The sequence below is a fragment of the Leopardus geoffroyi genome, chromosome C2, assembly GCF_018350155.1.
Source record: "Leopardus geoffroyi isolate Oge1 chromosome C2, O.geoffroyi_Oge1_pat1.0, whole genome shotgun sequence".
Taxonomy (NCBI): domain Eukaryota; kingdom Metazoa; phylum Chordata; class Mammalia; order Carnivora; family Felidae; genus Leopardus; species Leopardus geoffroyi.
Window position 1 is genome coordinate 94,935,116 of NC_059333.1, and position 17,609 is coordinate 94,952,724.

Genomic DNA, 17,609 nt, shown 5'->3' on the forward strand with positions numbered 1-17,609 from the left:
CTTTTGACTCCCAGTGGGCAGAAAACCTAAGAAATAGCACCAGTAATCTGTAACCACAGGGAGACAATCATTCAAAAGGGAATATGGATACAGTATGTCTTGTAGTTTTCTATCACTGCTGTGATGAATGACCACAAACTTAGTGGCTTTAAACCACACAAATTTATTATCTTACACTCTGGAAGTCAGCAAGTCAAAATGTGTCTCGTGGGGCTAAAATTAAGATGTCAGCAGAGCTGCATCCCTTTCTGGAGGTGGGAGGGGAGAATCTGGGTTTTATTTTGCCTCGACAGCTCTACAGGTGTTTGCATTCCTTCGTTTATGGCTCCTGCCTTCATTTTCAAAGGCAGTAATATTGCATTTCTCTGTGCCTTTCTTCCATGGCACATCTTCCTCTAGGTCTCCTTTTCTGCCTCCCTTCTCATTACTTTTAAGCACCCTTGTTATTACATGGGTCTTTCCTTGATAATTTAGGATACTCTTTTCATCTTAAATTCCTTAATTGAATCACATCTGCAAAGTCCCTCTTGCCATCTAAGATAGCATACTTGTAGGTTTTGGGCACTGGAACATAGACATCTTTGGGGAGCTATTAGTCTACCTACCATGGTTTACAAAAGCAGAATGGATACTGGGTCAGCTCACCACTCCAAACATATGTCCTTTACACTAGTCAATCTCAATGGTTTATATTTTCTTTCTTCATTTTATTCAATTCTTCAAGCTATCCTTGTTCCATTTTTCCACTCAACTAGTTTGTAACTTAAACATCCAATTTATATTTGCCTATGTGGTGACCCTTGTATTTATCATGCGTAACTGACTCACATTTTTCTGTTTAGAGATTGTATCCAAGTACATCTCCAAATAAGATAAAAAAAATATATTTGCCTGGTTTTCTCTCTCTCTTTTTTTAAACTTGTAAGATTATTTTATTTAATTTTAATTTAATTTTATTATTTTTTTAGAGAGAGAGAGAGAGAGAGGGAGAGAGCGGGTGAGGGGGAGATGGAAAAGGAGAGAGGGAATCTCAAGCAGGCTCCATACTTAGCAGGGAGCCTGAAGTGGGGCTTGATCCTATGACCCTGAGATCATGACTTGAGCCAAAGTCAAGAGTCAGGTGCTCAACTGACTGAACCACCCACGTGCCCTGATAAGATCATTTTAGTTATAAGTTATCATTATTACATTTTTACTTTGTGAATCAGCAATGATAAAGACAATGAATAGTTTTAATTTTTATTTCCTGTAACAAGAAGTATTTGGTTACAAATAACAGAATTCGTTTGGGGCACCTGGGTGGCTCAGTCGGTTAAGCACCACTTTGGCTCAAGTCATGATCTCATAGTTTGTAGGTTTGAGTCCTGCATCAGGCTCTCTGCTGTTAGCTCAGAGCCTGGAGCCTGCTTCGCATTCTGTGTCTTCTCTCTCCCTGCCTCTCCCCCACTCACACTGTCTCTCTCTCTCAAAAATAAAACAGACATAAAAAAATATAACAGAATACTCAACTAATGGTGGCTTAAACAAAATGAGAAAAACCTATGTCTCATGAGGAGTCCAGACAGGTTGCCCCTGGATTAGTTAATTGAGTAGCTCAATGATGTCATTAAAGATCCAGATGCTTTTCCTCTTTTGTTTTCTTTCCCAAGTTCATCCTGACCTGCTAGGGAGATGGCTGTTATAGCTCTAGCAATTATGTCCACACAAACCCTGTCTGAAGACAATGTATTAGTTACCCCTTACTGTATAACGAATCAAATGGCTTAAAACAACAGTAAAATTCATGATCTCTCATGGTTTCTGTGGGTCAGGGATTTGGGAACAGCTGGATTGAACTGTCCTAGTTCAGGCAGGAACTTCACGAAATTGCAGTCAGAGCCAGCTGGAATTGCAGTCATCTGAAGGCTTGATTGGGCTGGAACATCTACTTCAAGGCAGCTCACCCACAAGTCTGGCAAGGGGCATGAATGTCCACAGGATGTGATGAGTGACTCCCCCTAGAGCAGTGATCTTGCCTGCCAGGAGACATCTAACAATGCCTGGAGATATTTTTGGTTGTCACAACTGGGAAGGTGTTACTGAGAGCTAGTGGGTGGAGACCAGGAATTCTGCTAAACATCATACACTATAGGGTATCCCCCTACAACAAGAGTTATCAGACCTAAAATGTCAATAGTGTTGAGATTGAAAAACATGGCGTTCAAGCATATGAACCAAGAAAACAAGGTAAAAGCTGAAATGCCTCTTATTACCCAGCTGTATTCTATATTAGAGGGACCTACACAAGGGTGGAGATACCAGGAGGTGAGGCTTGTTGGAAGCCATCTTGGAGAATGGTTGCCACAGGAAGAAAGCTTTTCCTGGCCCTCTTCTCTTCCCTTTGGTCCCTTCTTTTCTTTTTTCAGTTTTCAAACAGGAAAACCATTTTTATAAGACACACCAGACTTTTCTTCACTCCCCTTTAGTCAGTGTTGCAAGATATGTTTGTCCCGTTATCCCATACGTTAGAATGCTTTGTCCTAGGGACAAAGCACTGGAAAGGGGTGTTGCTGATGAGAAATAGGTGATGTGTTAGAATTTTCTTTCTATCCCTGATGCTCTGAAATTCCATCATGATATGTTCAAGTGTGGTATTTTTTAACTTATGCACTCTATAGGAGATTTTAGCCTGAAGATACGGGACCATTTTCTATTATTTCTCTGAGTATTCCCTCCTATCTATTCTCTAGATCTCCTATCAGATGAAGGTTGGAACTTCTGGATTTATGCTCCATATTACTTAAATTCTTACTCTGTTGCTACATACTTTCTTCTGCAATTTGGGATCAAACTGGGCCCAATCTTCTAGATAACAAATTCACTCTTCAGTTCAGCTTGAGTCAGTATAGTATGATGATTAAGAGCTTGAGTTCAAATCCTGGCTCAGTCATTTATTACTGTGTTGCCTTGAGTAAGTTAATTAAACTTTTAAGTCTTCAGTTTACTCATATGTAAAGTGAATATGCTAATATTATTGCCTACTTTGGAAGATTATAAAGATTAAATATGTTAATGCATGAATGCTTAAAGGAGTATCTGCAGCATAGTATTACTTTCTATTGTTCAATCTATATATTCATTTTAAAAATTTCAATTAATATACTAATTATTCATCTAACTGGTTTGTTTGCATAATAACTTGGTTGTTTTATGACTGTAAGATCCTGTATTATTTTTTGAGGATAAAACATATATGTTATAAAACTCATTTTTAACAGTAACTTTGGGTTTTCAATCTGCTGGTTGATTGGAGTTGGTTCCTCTCTTTCAAAGTAATAGATTTTTAGAAATGATTGGTGATTCAGGGCTGTCTGCTCATCTTAGTGTTTGAAAATCTCATTTGCCTATCTGTGGTACCAGTTCTATATTCTGAGTGCTATGCTTTGCTGACTGGGGTGGAAAGTGGGGCAGCAAATGTCTTGCAGCGCGGGGGATGCAGGTACTTCACCTTCTGTGTGTATGCGTGTGTGTGGTCTCCTTTCTCCTGGCAATCAGTGAGCAGCTCCTTGGGGTGATACCCGGTCTCCTTGGCCCAAGCACCTATACTTATGGAGAGCATGTGTCAGGGCTGGGGGTGGACATGTGTACCTGCTGATTCTCATGATCTTGCTTGATTTTCTTCATATCACTTATCACCATCTAAAATAATGTTAGTAATGGATTATTTACAATTTTATTATTTGCCTCTGTGAAAGCAAATCTTCAGGACTTGGTATTGTGACTGGCACAGAGTAAATGATTTATATATTTATGGAATGAATGAAAGAATGGATTAATGGGTTTAGTTACCGTGATGAAAGTCCCAGTTCCTTGTAGCCATTGCCTCTGAGCTTGAAGCCTTCCCAGCTCTCACCCTGGTCCTACCCTGTACCGTTTTGGTTTACAGATCTACTGGCAATCAAATCCTACTTGCTTTATATAATCTAGGAAGTCCTCTGAATTGCTAGACCTCTGATACTGTCTTTGTTGTCCTCTAGAACTCTAATGAATTTTTTAAAATATATTTTCTGTTATATCTAGGGATTTGTGGTGACAGAAGATATACAGAGTGTGCTTTTAAAAGTTCCACAAGCTGTGTTACTGATTTCCAGTGTTGATTTTAGTTGGAGCATGGATATGGCATTAAATAACATTGAATCTAATAGAGGGAACACAACCCTCTTTGGGATTCTCTCTTTTTTTATAAATATTTTTAAAATATAAAAATATTTCAAATATACAAAAAGATCCAGAGAACAATATTATAAATATGAATTAGTAACTATTCAGATCTAACAATTCCAAACATTTAGCAATATTTGCTAGAGATCTTTTTTTCTTTTTAATAAATTAGGTCTTATTGTTGGATCCTCCTTTGTACCTTCCCATTCCACTTCTCCCTTGTCACTGTCCTGAAGTTGATCTGTGTCCTTCCAGCCTATGCCCATGCTTTTTATAGTTGGCTATACATTTACAGACATAGACAGCATATTGTATTGTTTTATAGGCTTTCAAATTGGACATAAATGATATCAGTTCTTTCAATCCTTCAGATTACATGAAGAGGAAAAATCTCACTTTGGTCAAATTTTGAATGTCTTTTCTGGCATTTATTAACTCCTCTTTTTAACAAAGGAAGAGCAGGCCCTAGGCTAGAAGCCTGGAGCAGGCAATGATAGCTAGAATTAAGTAATATTTATTTTCCATTGTATTTATTTTGATGGTTTTCTTTTATTTTTTAGCAAGTATTGCTACCTTTCCATTTATAGTAGTCATTTATGTTTCCTTTTAAATTAAATAAGAAAAAAAGAAAAGTATGGATTTAGAGAAAAATATTAAGCAGATAATAAATAGTATGGGGGGTTCACAGACACGGCAAGAAAATAGGGGTTTGTATTGGAATGGCTGAAATTTGATACACACTTGACCTAAAGGATAAAGTTCAAGTTCCTTAATGGGACATGCAGAGTGCTACCTGATCTGACCTTTGCTTCCCTTCTCAGTCCAGTCACCACTACTACCTAGCCTCCAGCACAAACAGCCTGGAGTTTGCTCCTTCCCTTACTAGCTGAAGGTGGCCTGGCTATTGCAACCTTTCCTTTTATGGTATTTCCTTCATCCTTCCCCCCCATTCCCCCCCCCCCCCAACACACACACACCTCCACCTGACTCTCAGCTCAACCAGTCAGCATCCAGGAAGCCCTCCCCCATCACTGGATTGAACATATAGTCTTCCAATTCTAAATCCAAGGGTGGAATTTAGTGTGTTTCACGGCATCCTCATGGCCTGAGCAGTTTACTAAGGTGGAAGAGACCATTCATCTATCTGTGATGTTTCAGATAAAAATCTGGGGTATAAAATGAAGGTTGTCCATGAAAAAAAAATGTTTATCTCATTTTTCCTATGTCTGGAGTTTTAAAAATAGTTACGTTCACAGATCTAAATACCTGATCTTAAATTAATGATTTCTTTCAACATGAGAAAGAAATACATTACTTTGTCATCTAGATTAAGGGTAAAAAAGGGACAGAGAAGGGAAAAATAAGGACCATGATGGGAAATGGTAGGTTTTTTACGTCATTTCTACATGCCTTGGTGGCTTGCTGCACCTTATTTACTGTCTTAAGCTGGACGATCTTGTTAGAAAATGATAGGTCAAATCGAGCGTTCTGAATATAACATGATTAAACGTTTGACATTTTAAGGGCAAATCTCCTAAGTAACTGTGGCCATTGAGATGTTAGAACAATTCTTCAGTTTCATGATCCCCAGGGCATACAGATAAGTACAATAATGTTAACAACAACAAAAAGCAGGGCGCAAACCGAATGCTGTTTCTAAGTCTTCCAGTGTCTGCAGTCCTGATGAACTAACTGCATTGGCTTCCGTTCATTCATTCAAAAGTCCTTTTCTGAAACTGACATTCACACCACAGGATTAAGAAGCCCTCACTGCACTTGGCTAGATGTAAACTCCCATTTTAACAGACGTGCAGATACTGCTGTATTTGGGGGGAAAGTTCAAATTTAGCTTTTCTTCCCATGTATTTCGCGTGGCCAAAGCTGGAGGGGAAGGGGGGGGGCGGGTAGGGGGGCTGAGGGAAGTGACTTCATACTTTTGATTACGGAATATCATGTTTACCACTGTAAACGTTCAGCCTTGAAATGAGAAAGCGGGTGGAGCGAAATCGCTCTCACCCGGTGCATTTTGTATGTTACATCTCACCCACCAGCTAAACTTTCTCCCATCAGTCTGAGTAGGTCAGCCACGAAAACGCTGCCTGAAAGGGAAATGCAGCGTCCTGAGGCGGCGAGTGCTGCCTTACCCCGTGTTCCCTTTGGAGTTACCTGAAGCATTCAGCTCTTGCACCCAGAGAAAAAGCTTCTCGTTTCAATTCGGTCGTTTCCGTGGGGAATTGCGGTACGGGCAAGTCCTGGGTGTGGCGATGCCAACAAGGAACTCAGATGTCCGTTTTCCCGCTTCTGGTAAACCTTCCTAGCCCTTGACCCGCTAGTGACCGGCCCTCGAGACCCGCCTTCCGGGATCCCGGGGGTCGCTGGCTGACCCACCCGCCCCCATTGCAAATCGCTGGAGCGCAGGGACGAGTGCGCTTCTCCCCTATTCGTTCCGCGCCTGGAGGCGGATCCCCTTCCCTGCACACAAGTCCTTATATGCACCGGTTGCACCAGCCCGCGTTACTCCAGCCCCACAAATAATTAATGGAGGAGGGAGGCCGTCACTCTTTTTTTTTTTTTTTTTTTCCTTCTGGATTTTTTCAGCGCTAGAGCATTTGAACCGAACCGACCCCCCCCCCCCCCATGCGATTGACGGCCATTGTGCTGCAGTGCACGAATTGGACACACAAAATAAAGCCCCTTTGCCCCTACGATAAGCACGGCAGGGTCCAGCAACAGCTTTTCAGATCCATCCAGATTAGCCTGCAAAAGCTTGGGCGGAAAGGGTGCGCGCCCTTCCCCCAACCACGCTGGTGCAGAGGGACCGGGTCAGGAAGCGCGGCCTCTCCCCAGTCGGAGACCACGCCTCCTCCGCCTTCCACCCCCCCCCCCCCTTTACTCCTCCCAGGAAGCGGTGATAGACAGTTCTGTGTGGTTCTCCACCCCCACCCCCCAGCAGAGTGGAGGAGTTGATGTGTCTCATTATAACAGCCAATGCAGCCGCCATCCACGCACAAGCAAAGAAGCATGTCCCATTTAAATACACCCACGCAGCCCCAGCGCCCTTAGCCGAGCAGGGCGCGCAGCCCACACGCACCGCGGCTCCGGGCTTGGAGATCAGCGCAGGTTGGGCTCCCTGACCCGGAGGACCGACGCGCGGGGGATCGGGATCGGGTGCTGTGGGGCCGGGGTGGGCTGGGGAGGCTGGGCCCGGGGCCTCTGGCGCGACACCCGCATGAGGACGCGAGTAAAATAGACCAAGGTGGAATTTCCAAGGGAGAAGCTTCAGGGTGGTTTTGGACCATTTCTCCCGCGAAGAAGTAGACATGGCGAGCGACTCCCCGGCTCGTAGCCTGGATGAAATCGATCTCTCGGCTCTGAGGGTGAGTAGAACATGTTTTCTGATTTCTTCCCAGCGGTTTGTTTCGGGGTGAACGGGCTCGGTGCGTGAACCCGGGCGGGGGCTACTGGGCAGAGGGAGAATGCGACGCGGAGAGAACCTGGCTTCTGGTTTTGATTCGGGGTCCGCCGAGGTGCTCTTGGCTAAGACTCCTCTCAAAGCTGTGCACTACGTGTCCTCCTTTGGTTGTGGCCGAAGCTCCCCAGAGAACCAGTGGAGCTAATGCCAGTTTCATCTTAGACCAGCGTAAGAGCCTTAAAATGAAAGGCTCGTGTGTGTGTGTGTGTGTGTGTGTGTGTGTGTGTGTGCGCGCGCGCGCGTGGTGTGTGCACACAAGCCCCAGACGGTCGTCTGGTGCCAAGGCGCGAGACCCCACTGCCCCTTTCTGCAAAGAGAGTAACAGCAGCGTGAATAGAAGCACTGGCCACTCACTTTTCCCAGCTACCTGCAGGATGACATTGTGAGCCTGACTGTCCCCACGAAGCCGAACCTGCCGCTCCACGGGGGCAGCTATTGCTGTGCTGGTCTTGTAGATGGCAACTGCCTCCTCTAGCCCCTTTCCGCCTTCTGAGCCCCGACTCCCTCTCCGCGCTCTCTTCAATGCCAGTCTGCCAGTCACCTTTATTTATGGTTTAACTTAGACCTGCCTGTGCTTTCTGACTTTGTGGCTCTGACATTTCAGTTTTATGGTTGAACTTAAGCAGATGGAAGGATGTGTTCTCTGCTTTCCCCCAGTCAGACCGGAACTCCCGTGAGTGTGTGTGTGTGTGTGTGTGTGTGTGTGTGTGTGTGTGGATGTGTGTGTGTGTGTGTGGATGTGTGTGTGTGTGTGTGTGTGTGTGTGTGTGTGTGTGGATGTGTGTGTGTGTGTGTTCGCGCGCGCGCGCGCTCGGCCAGTCCTTTGTAGAGAGCATCTACGTCCCTCCAGGCCCACTGGTTTGCGTTTACCTTCGCGTGAATCGCCTCAGACGCCTTTTCATTGTATTGACTAAGACATCACTGCTATAGAATCCATTTTGCTGTTGTTTTGAGATCAGAATACCAGGAATCCCAGGGTAGCCTCGACGCCTCCCCACCCCCACCTCTGAATCCCAACACACTCTATCGGGGAAGGGGGCAGAGCTTTCTTGCCATTTTAATTAGATGCTGCCTGCGGAAAAGGAGGTGAGGGGTGTGGGTGGCGGCAGCAGAGGGGGATGAGGATTGGACACCAATTAAGGATGGCTTCTTCCTCTCCTGAACCAAGAATAAAAAAAAAAAAAAAGCCACAGCATGTATACTTGAAGCATGGAGGATGGTGAGATAGAATTGATGGTGGGTCTCAACACAGACACACAGGATGGGTGAAGCTTGGAAGTTCACACGCCCTCCTGAGGCATACATTGTTAGACTGATGCTAAATCTTGGGATTACAGACCTGAATCTTCATTACTTCTCCTGACAGTACCTCCTTCTCTACAGTTATTTTAAAGAGCTACCTTTACTGTCAAAGTGGTACTTTTTATTTAGTCTCATGAATCCTCCTCTTTTTAACTTCCCTTCCCCTTCTTAATTCTTCCAAGAGGTGAGGGTTTCTGCAAGGCCGTCCAGGGGTTGAGAAGGAACAGAGATGCCATTTCAAATAGCTTTTTTGATAGTTGGGCAGCAAAAGCTCATTCATGTGATATTACAGTAAGCTGTCTATTTCCTGGCACAGAAATGCCACATTCAGAAACCTCTGCCCCCTGGGCAGCTGGGGGTGGGGGTTGGTAACCGGGTGGGTGCTTTGGCTAAGTCTGTGATTTCCTGCTTTACAGACTGTGCATGTTCATTTGCCCTACTTTCTGCACTGGGAGTTACTGCCAGCGGGTTAATCAGGTGGATGGATGGCCCAGACTACCCGGTAGGGGAAAGTGGCAAAAGCCCAGTAGGGGGTGGGGTGGGGGGTATGGGGAAGGAATCTGAACAATGGGCAAGGCTTGTGGTTTTCCTGAGCTAGAATCTCAACACTGCTCCTCTAATGGAAAGGGCTCTGATGCGATTTTTAAGTTGGGCTTGGTCAGAGGTGTCCCTTGTGGGCTTTTTCTGGGGAAGCTTTTCTGAGATACGAGTATGCACACAGAGCCTGCAGGCTTGTAAGGAACCACGAGGACTCACCGGCCTGCCTGGAGTGTGATTCACACATGGGAGGCCTGTGCTCCAGAGATCTGTATTTTGAAAAGATATCTTTGCAGGATTCCCTGAAATTGCTCTTTGTGGCCTGGGCTTAGTGCTTTGCCCCTGTATTTCTGCCTGTAGGAGGTGTGGAATGAGGGAGGGCTAAGGCCAGCTCTAGAGATGGGAACTGCTGGCTAGAGGACTTACATGCTGATGTGGAGACAATTGCACCCGGGAAGGCTGGGGTGTAGGACCCGCCTTGTAGGGGGTGAGGTGTGTAGGCTGGCTGTTGAGTCCAAAGGCTACACAGGTGATCTCCACAAATCAGAGGGCAGATAATTTCTGTCTTCTCAAATTAGGAGAGGTGGGTTTATCTGGATGAGAGGTCTCATTTGTTCCTAACCCCTCAGGAAAGCCAGCCTGCTGAGAACCTTATGGGGAATGCCTGACCCCTGAAATGCAGCCAAGGTCAGTGGCATCTAGGAGAATTTGCTGCAGCCTTACGAATCCCTTGCTGTTTCGGTGGCTCTTTAATGTACACAATCAATGCTCTTTTTGTAAACCCTGAGCTCCGTGCATTAAAAGCAGATCCTGTCTGGAGAGGCCTTTATCCTTCTCACTTTGGGGGCTTATTGTTCTCAGCCAGTGATCCCAGACTGGACCTAGTCTACATTCTCCCCAAATAGCAACAATGCATAATTTAAACCAGAGCAACCAGTGACAGCACTGATCATTTGAATTATGCAAGATTTGGATGGTTTTAAAAAATAAGATAAAACAGGATCTTCTTTGGCTAAAAAAGAGATGATCTGAATCCACTTTTATTCGTCTTGATTTTTAGAGCTCTGGAGATAAACTAAGTGTTGGGGGGGGGATGGTTTCATAGATTAAGAGCTGGAAGAGAATTAGAGAACACCTACCCACTCCTTTCATTTAATACCAAGCCGAAGCCCAGAGACTGTAGTCATTGCCCAAGGTCACACAGCCCCCTCTCTGCTGGGGTGGAGGTGAGGGAGGGGAAAACGGTGGTTTGGGGAGAGAATCTAGGTTTCCTGACTTCTCATTCAGTGCTCCTTTCTCTAAGTCACATTGTCTGTGGCTGAATCAGAAATCAATAATACATTTTCTGCCTGAGCACAAAAAAATGGCAGAGAGGAATTATTTCACCGGAGTCATGGAATTTTATTTATCGAGAATAAAGAAACTGCTTCATGCAGGTAAACTCATAATACATAAAACCGTGGAGCATTAAGATACCTTTAGAATTCATTTTGTAACCTGCCCCCCCCCACTTCAATTCTTCCTCTGCTGGCAAATGACTGAATCATCTAGGACAGATGGTTGTCCTGCATAGTACCCTCTCTCTGTAACCCATCTCCATCTGAATATCTCCCATGGGGTCAGTCTAGATACACACATTATTCAGATGTCTCTCCATGTGAGGTTTGTAGAATTTTATGTATGTTTTGCATAATCTATGTGGATATTCATATATAGTGTTATGGTTATAAACTATCCATGTGGGTGTATGCAATATGTGTATACATACATAGGCTACAGAAAACAATCTACTCATTCAAACTCATGGCTTGAGTCATTCTCCCTTCAAGACATCACAGTATTAAAAGAAATGAAATTTGCCACCAGTAGGCTTTATTACATATGAGGTGAGATCAGCCAGAAAGCTTTTTGAAGATTAGCATATATCTGAGTCTGAGCACCTTGGCTGTCCTTAGTTTGGCCCGCAGAGGAAGGCGTTCAAGGCCAAGATTGGCCTCTGCTGACTTCATACACTATGTTTCTGCCAGGACTCACACTCAGTTTTCTATTTGAACAGAATTAGATGACCTCTGCTTGTCTTTCCCCCTGCCCCTCACTGCCTTCCAGGCCTAGCTATTTCTTTGTCTGTTAAGACCTATAGATTTAAGAACTGACCTCATCTGGAAGACTCACATGCATCTTTCCCACTGCACTTTTTGTTCTTGTGTTATAAATGGCATTGGGATGTTTTTCTGCCAGCTTAATAAACTGTGGGCTCCATGAGGCCAGAGGTTATGCCTTGCCCATTTTTGAATCTGTCATTGCAGTTAGTTGCATAAACAGGTGAATACATGAATGAGTTGGTGAATGGAGTAGAGTGAGTACTGCATTCTATGTCCATGTCTTATTGGTTCTGTGACTCTGGGTAAGTCCTGGAACCATAATTAATTTAAAAATGGGAATGATCTCAACTGCTTGCCTTTCTCATATGCTGGTTTTAACAATCAAAGTATTTATGGCAATGCTTTATTTGAAAATAAAACTGTAATGTAATGCTCTACACAAATATACTATTCCATGATTAAATAGAATTTTATAGGAAACTTGATTCTACCAACATTTCATCTCAGTGATTGCACCTAATTGAAAATGGCTCTGAGAAAAAGATATCAGAAGGTCCTGCATCTTTTAAAAGTACCTTTTCCTTTATATGTGTCAACATGACCTTATATGTTACTCTGCTGGCCTGGGTTGACCTTTGCCCCAGTATCAACATTCACTACTTTTTTTTTTTTTTTTAAGATTTTAGTTTTAAGTAATCTCTACACCAGATATGGGGCCCAAACTCACAATCCTGAGATCAAGAGTCACATGCCCTAAGGACTGAGCCAGCTAGGTGCCCCTGGTGTATTTCTAAACCAGTACCAGGTATCAGCATTATTCATTAAAACTTTCTTCTTTTTTTTTCTTTTTTTAACTTTTTCCCTTCTTTGTGGATTAAACATTGTTTAAATAAAGCCACATTTATTATGTCTGTGTCTTTACTTTCTTTTTTTAATTTTTTAATGTTTATTTATTTCTGAGAGATTGAGAGTGTGTGTATGAGCAGGGGAGGGGTAGAGAGAGAGGGAGACACAGAATCTGAAGCAGGCTCTAGGCTCTGAGTTGTCAGCACAGAGCCTGGCGCAGGACTCGAACCAATGAACTGTGAGATCATGACCTGAGCCGGAGTCGGTCTCTCCACCAACTGAGACATCCAGACACCCCTTGCGTGTGCCTTTTCAAAGTTTGTGTATTTGGGAGGGGAGTGGCCACCTGAAATGATACAATACTAGTCCAGTATTTAAAACCTGGTCAGAGGTCTCGTGGGGATTAAGGAAATCTTGAAAGATTATTAATTCCTTATCCCAGAGCACTTAGTTAAATTTGGTCTTAAATGAGAGTTTAGCAAAGTTGAAAGAATTGATAAGATAACAGTGTCTCAAAAACAATAACAGCAGAGTAGTTTTTTAATTAGATATATTTGCTGTTTTTTAGAGATATTAAACAGGTGTTTTCTTTGCCATGACATTGCCTCATAATAAAACAGGGTGTAGTGGGAGTTATCAGAACATCAGAGAAATACGCGTAATCATTTTCAGTGTTCTGAATCTTAGTAAAAAAGCTAACATAAGTCATGGTTTGCTGTTTGCCTAATTGTCCACTTAGGAAGTCATGGAATATTTTGTTGAAGAAAGAACACCTAACATTTTTCCTTCATGAAAATATCACATTTCCCACTGCCTTATCTGTAAGGCTCTTTGAAACCTTGTAATTTTGAGTCTTCCTGTGTTTCTGCCTTGGTATTAGTCTTCATGTCCTTGTTGTCCTACACCGTTCCTTTCTTCAGGGGTACGGTTCTCCAGTCCACCCAGTTTTGAGCTACTGTGATTGAATCATGGCCGCCATGCCCAGCTGAGCACAACCAGTCTCTGAGTCTGTGTTTCTGAGAGAATTTGGGATAATTTGTGTCTGAAAGTTGCTTTTATGTCAAATTGGTTCTACCATATCTGTGGGGGAAGTAGCTGTCTGAGAACAGGGCCTGAACTAGCAGTGTGCTGAGAATTCCAAGAAAATCTGGGTGATATTTTTTGAATGAAATGTTATTCTGCTCATATAAATATAAGGTTCCTAGAGGAGAGAGAGGGAGGACTTAAATAGAAAATGTTGGATGAATTCCGCTTGTAATTTCTTTCATTCTGGTTGGAAGTTTATTTCCCTCTAGAGAAAGATGATTCGCTTTCTGCTTTTTACATGCCTCGGCTGTTCTCCAGTTGTCTCAAGGGGGTGCCTTGAAATTCTCAAAACACATTTTATTTCACCCCAATCTTAAACATCTTTCCTTGCTATCCATTGCATGCGGCCTTTTGCTCCTTTCCTCCCTACAACCACTGAGGTGACTGTGCCCTGGGCAGCATCCATGACGAGACTTCCCTCCTGCGTCTCTAGTATCAGCCTTCTCCTGACTAGTCTCTACGTACACTGCAGTGACATTACTCTTCGAACAGCACATTTTCAGTTTGGGTATTTCTTATTCACGACTTTCCCTGACTCCTCACAGTCTACAGACCAAAGACTAAACTCTTTAGTGTAGCAGTAAGACCAGCTATAATTCAGCTGGGCCTCCCACCATGCTCTGCAATTCTGATGACCGATGCTTTACTCCTGCCTCAGAGAACAGCTTCCTTCTCCCATGGATGCTCTTTAGGGGGTGTTGTACCTTATACTGTAAAACCTCGGAGCGTCAGTAACTTGTGCTGCAAGTGTTCCACAAGACAAGCAAACATTTCAAATAAATTTTAACTTGGTAAACGAGCGATGTCTTGCAGTACGAGTGGTAGGAGATGCCGAATGTCACATGACCACAACTGAGCCAATGGTTCTTGAAATTTACTTTGATATATGAGTGCTTTGGATTACAGGCATGTTTCCGGAACGAATTATGCTCGCAACCCAAGGTTTTACTGTACTCCTTTTCTGTATCTACTACCTTAACAGTAAACATTCAAATGCCACCTTTTCCACCAAATTTCCTCTGATTTCTCTCAGAAAGAAGTTATCCATTCCACTTGTAAACCCTTTCAGAACTGACCTCACACTCAGAACTTTCTGACCTGGATTATATCCACTACTAGATAGTAAACTTCACGAAGGCAGTGCATATATTTGATTTTTCTTAAGACTCCCCACCAGGATTACCTTCGGGGCTCCAGGGCTCCTTTCGGTATATGGCTTAGTAGTTCTTTTCTGTGCATAGCTAAGTGGATAGCTTTAAAAATTAAGATCATGTTGTCTATATTATCTGCAAGCTGTTTTTTTAAAAATGTGTTTTCACTTGTTTGCTGCTTTTATTTGTTTGTTTCTATTTATTTATTTTATTATTATTTTTATATTAAGTATAATTTATGGTCAAATTGGTTTCCATACAACACCTAGTGCTCATCCCAACAGGTGCCCTCCTCAGTGCCCATGACCCACTATCTATTTATTGGTTTTTATTTATTTATTTATTTTTTTTTTAATTTTTTTTCAACGTTTATTTATTTTTGGGACAGAGAGAGACAGAGCATGAACGGGGGAGGGGCAGAGAGAGAGAGGGAGACACAGAATCAGAAACAGGCTCCAGGCTCTGAGCCATCAGCCCAGAGCCCGACGCGGGGCTCGAACTCACGGACCGCGAGATCGTGACCTGGCTGAAGTCGGACGCTTAACCGACTGCGCCACCCAGGCGCCCCTATTTATTGGTTTTTAAAGTCAACTCTATACCCAATGTGGGGCTCGGAATAATGGCATCAAGATTAAGAGTCACATACCTTACTGACTGAGCCAGCCAGGTGCCCCTGCAACCTGTGTTTTAAACTTAACAATCACCCTTTTTGCATGCTGTTAATGTTTTTCTATAACATAATTGTAAAAATTCCTTGTCATGGGGGGATTTTAAAGTTACATAAAATTGGAAGGAATATTGGAATGCTCATACATTACAGCCACTTTGTAAAAGAGGTTGGCAGTTCCTCAGAATGTTGAATAATAGAGTTACCATGTAACCCAGCAATTCCACTCCTAGGTATATATACCCAAGAGAATTGAAAACGTATATCCAAACAAAAACTTGTACACAAATGTTTGTAGCATTTTTCAAAATTTATTCTTTATGTTTTTATATTTTTAAGTTTATTTATTTATTTTGAGAGAGAGAGCGAGAGAGAATGTGCATGGGTGTGGAGGAGGGGCAGACGTAGAGAATCCCAAGCAGGCTCTGCACCACAGAGCCAGATGTGGGGCTTGAACTCACTAACCTCGAGACCATAACCTGAGCTGAAATCAAGAGTCAGATGCTTAACCAACTGAGCCACCCAGGTACCCCTGTTTGTAGCATCATTATTCATACTAGCCAAAAAGTGAAAACAACCCCAGGGTGCCTGGGTGACTCAGTGGGTTAAGTGTCCAACTTCAGCTCAGGTCATGATCTCACGGTTCATGGATTCAAGCCCCAAGTCAGGCTATGTGTTGACAGCTCAGAGCCTGGAGCCTGCTTTGGATTCTGTGTCTCCCTCTTTCTCTGTCCCTCCCCCCGTCACTCTCTGTCTCTGAAAAATGAATAAACATTAATTTTTTTAAAAGAGTGGAAACAACCCAAATGTCCATGAATTGATGGGTGAATAAATGGAATGTAGTATATCCATACAATGGAATATTATTCATCAATAAAAGAAAGTTTTGATACATGCTACAACATGGATGAACATTATGCTAGTGAAAGAAACCACACACAAAAGGCCACATAGTATAGGATTCCATTTATCTATAGTCAAACCTATAGAGAAGAAAAGTGGATTTCTGCAGCTTGAGCAGAAGTGGAGAATGCCTGCTAATGTCTTAAAATTAGACCACGGTGATGGTTGTTCAGCTCTGTGGACATATTAAAAAATCATTTGTACACTTCAAAAGGGTGAATTTTTATGGAGTATGAATTTAATCTGAATAAAAAAATAAATAAATACCTTCATATTTAAAATAGAATAGTAGAATGAGGCCCCGACTTAACAATTATCCATTCGTGTCCAATCTTGTTTTGTCTACACCTCCGTCCACTTCCTCCCCGTATTATTTTCAAGCATCATATCATTTCATTTGTAAATATTTCAGTACGCATCTCTAAAAGATAAACACTCTTAAAAATACATCACCACAATCCTATTATCATGCTTAGAAATTAGTATGTAACTGGGGCACCTGGGTGGCTCAGTCAGTTGAGCATCTTGATTTTGGCTCAGGTCGTGATCCCTGGGTCCTGGGACTGAGTCCTGAGTCAGGCTCTGCACTGAGTATGGACTCTGCTTGAGATATTCTCTCTCTCTCTCTTTCTCTCTCTCTCTCTCTCTCTCTCTCTTTGTCCCTTTGCCCCTCCCCCTCGTGCATTCTCTCTCTCGCTCTCAAATTAAAAAAAAGAGAAAGAAATTAGTATGTTACTTAAAATTTCTTTAAGTATTTAGTGTTCAAATTTCTAACCATATGTTTTTAATGACTGCTTACCATTTTGTCGTGAGGATGAATGATAATATTTAAACAATTCCTATTGATGAAGCTTCTGGTTATTTCTAACTTTTCAAGTCTTGTAAATAATGCTTCAATAAATATACGTAAGTCTTTGTGTACATCTCTGTGTCCTTAGAATAACTTCTTAGAAGTGTAGTTTATGACAAAAGTGTATAAAGCTCTTGGTATTGTCAAATTACCTCCAAATTTTCTGTGAGGTAGGCGTTTAGCATTCACAAATGAACACAGGAGGCTAAGAAAAATCATCGTATTTACCAAAAGTCATAGAGCTACAAAATGGCGGAACTTAAAATCAACCTGCCCCAAAGTCACTGCACATTGTGACTCCCATGGTCATTATTTGCCCTGCAGACCTTGTCAAGACATCAGAATTATCTGGTGTGTTATCTTCCTAAAGTTCACAGGTTTCCCAGAAGTCTTTCATTTGGGCACAAGCTCTCTTTGGTGAGCTTAATGGTGTTTGAGTGTTGTTTCCAAGGTATTTCTTCCTTGTGATTTTGTTTTTCAATGAACCAAAGTC

General features: G+C 42.7%; 1 protein-coding gene across 11 annotated transcripts in view; it reads left to right on the forward strand.

The window, feature by feature from the left end:
* Positions 1-6,435: 6,435 nt before the first annotated feature.
* Positions 6,436-17,609, forward strand: part of TNIK (TRAF2 and NCK interacting kinase) — a 396,267-nt gene continuing 385,093 nt past the window's right edge. For 5 of the 11 annotated variants that reach the window (XM_045502983.1, XM_045502984.1, XM_045502985.1 and 2 more), the window contains exon 1: positions 6,449-7,577. In XM_045502983.1, coding sequence (XP_045358939.1) covers positions 7,521-7,577 — 57 coding nt within the window. In that variant the 5' untranslated portion in view covers positions 6,449-7,520. Of the gene's footprint in view, positions 7,578-17,609 lie in introns of all 11 variants that reach the window. The other 6 variants (XM_045502990.1, XM_045502979.1, XM_045502982.1 and 3 more) reach the window with 6 other exon arrangements.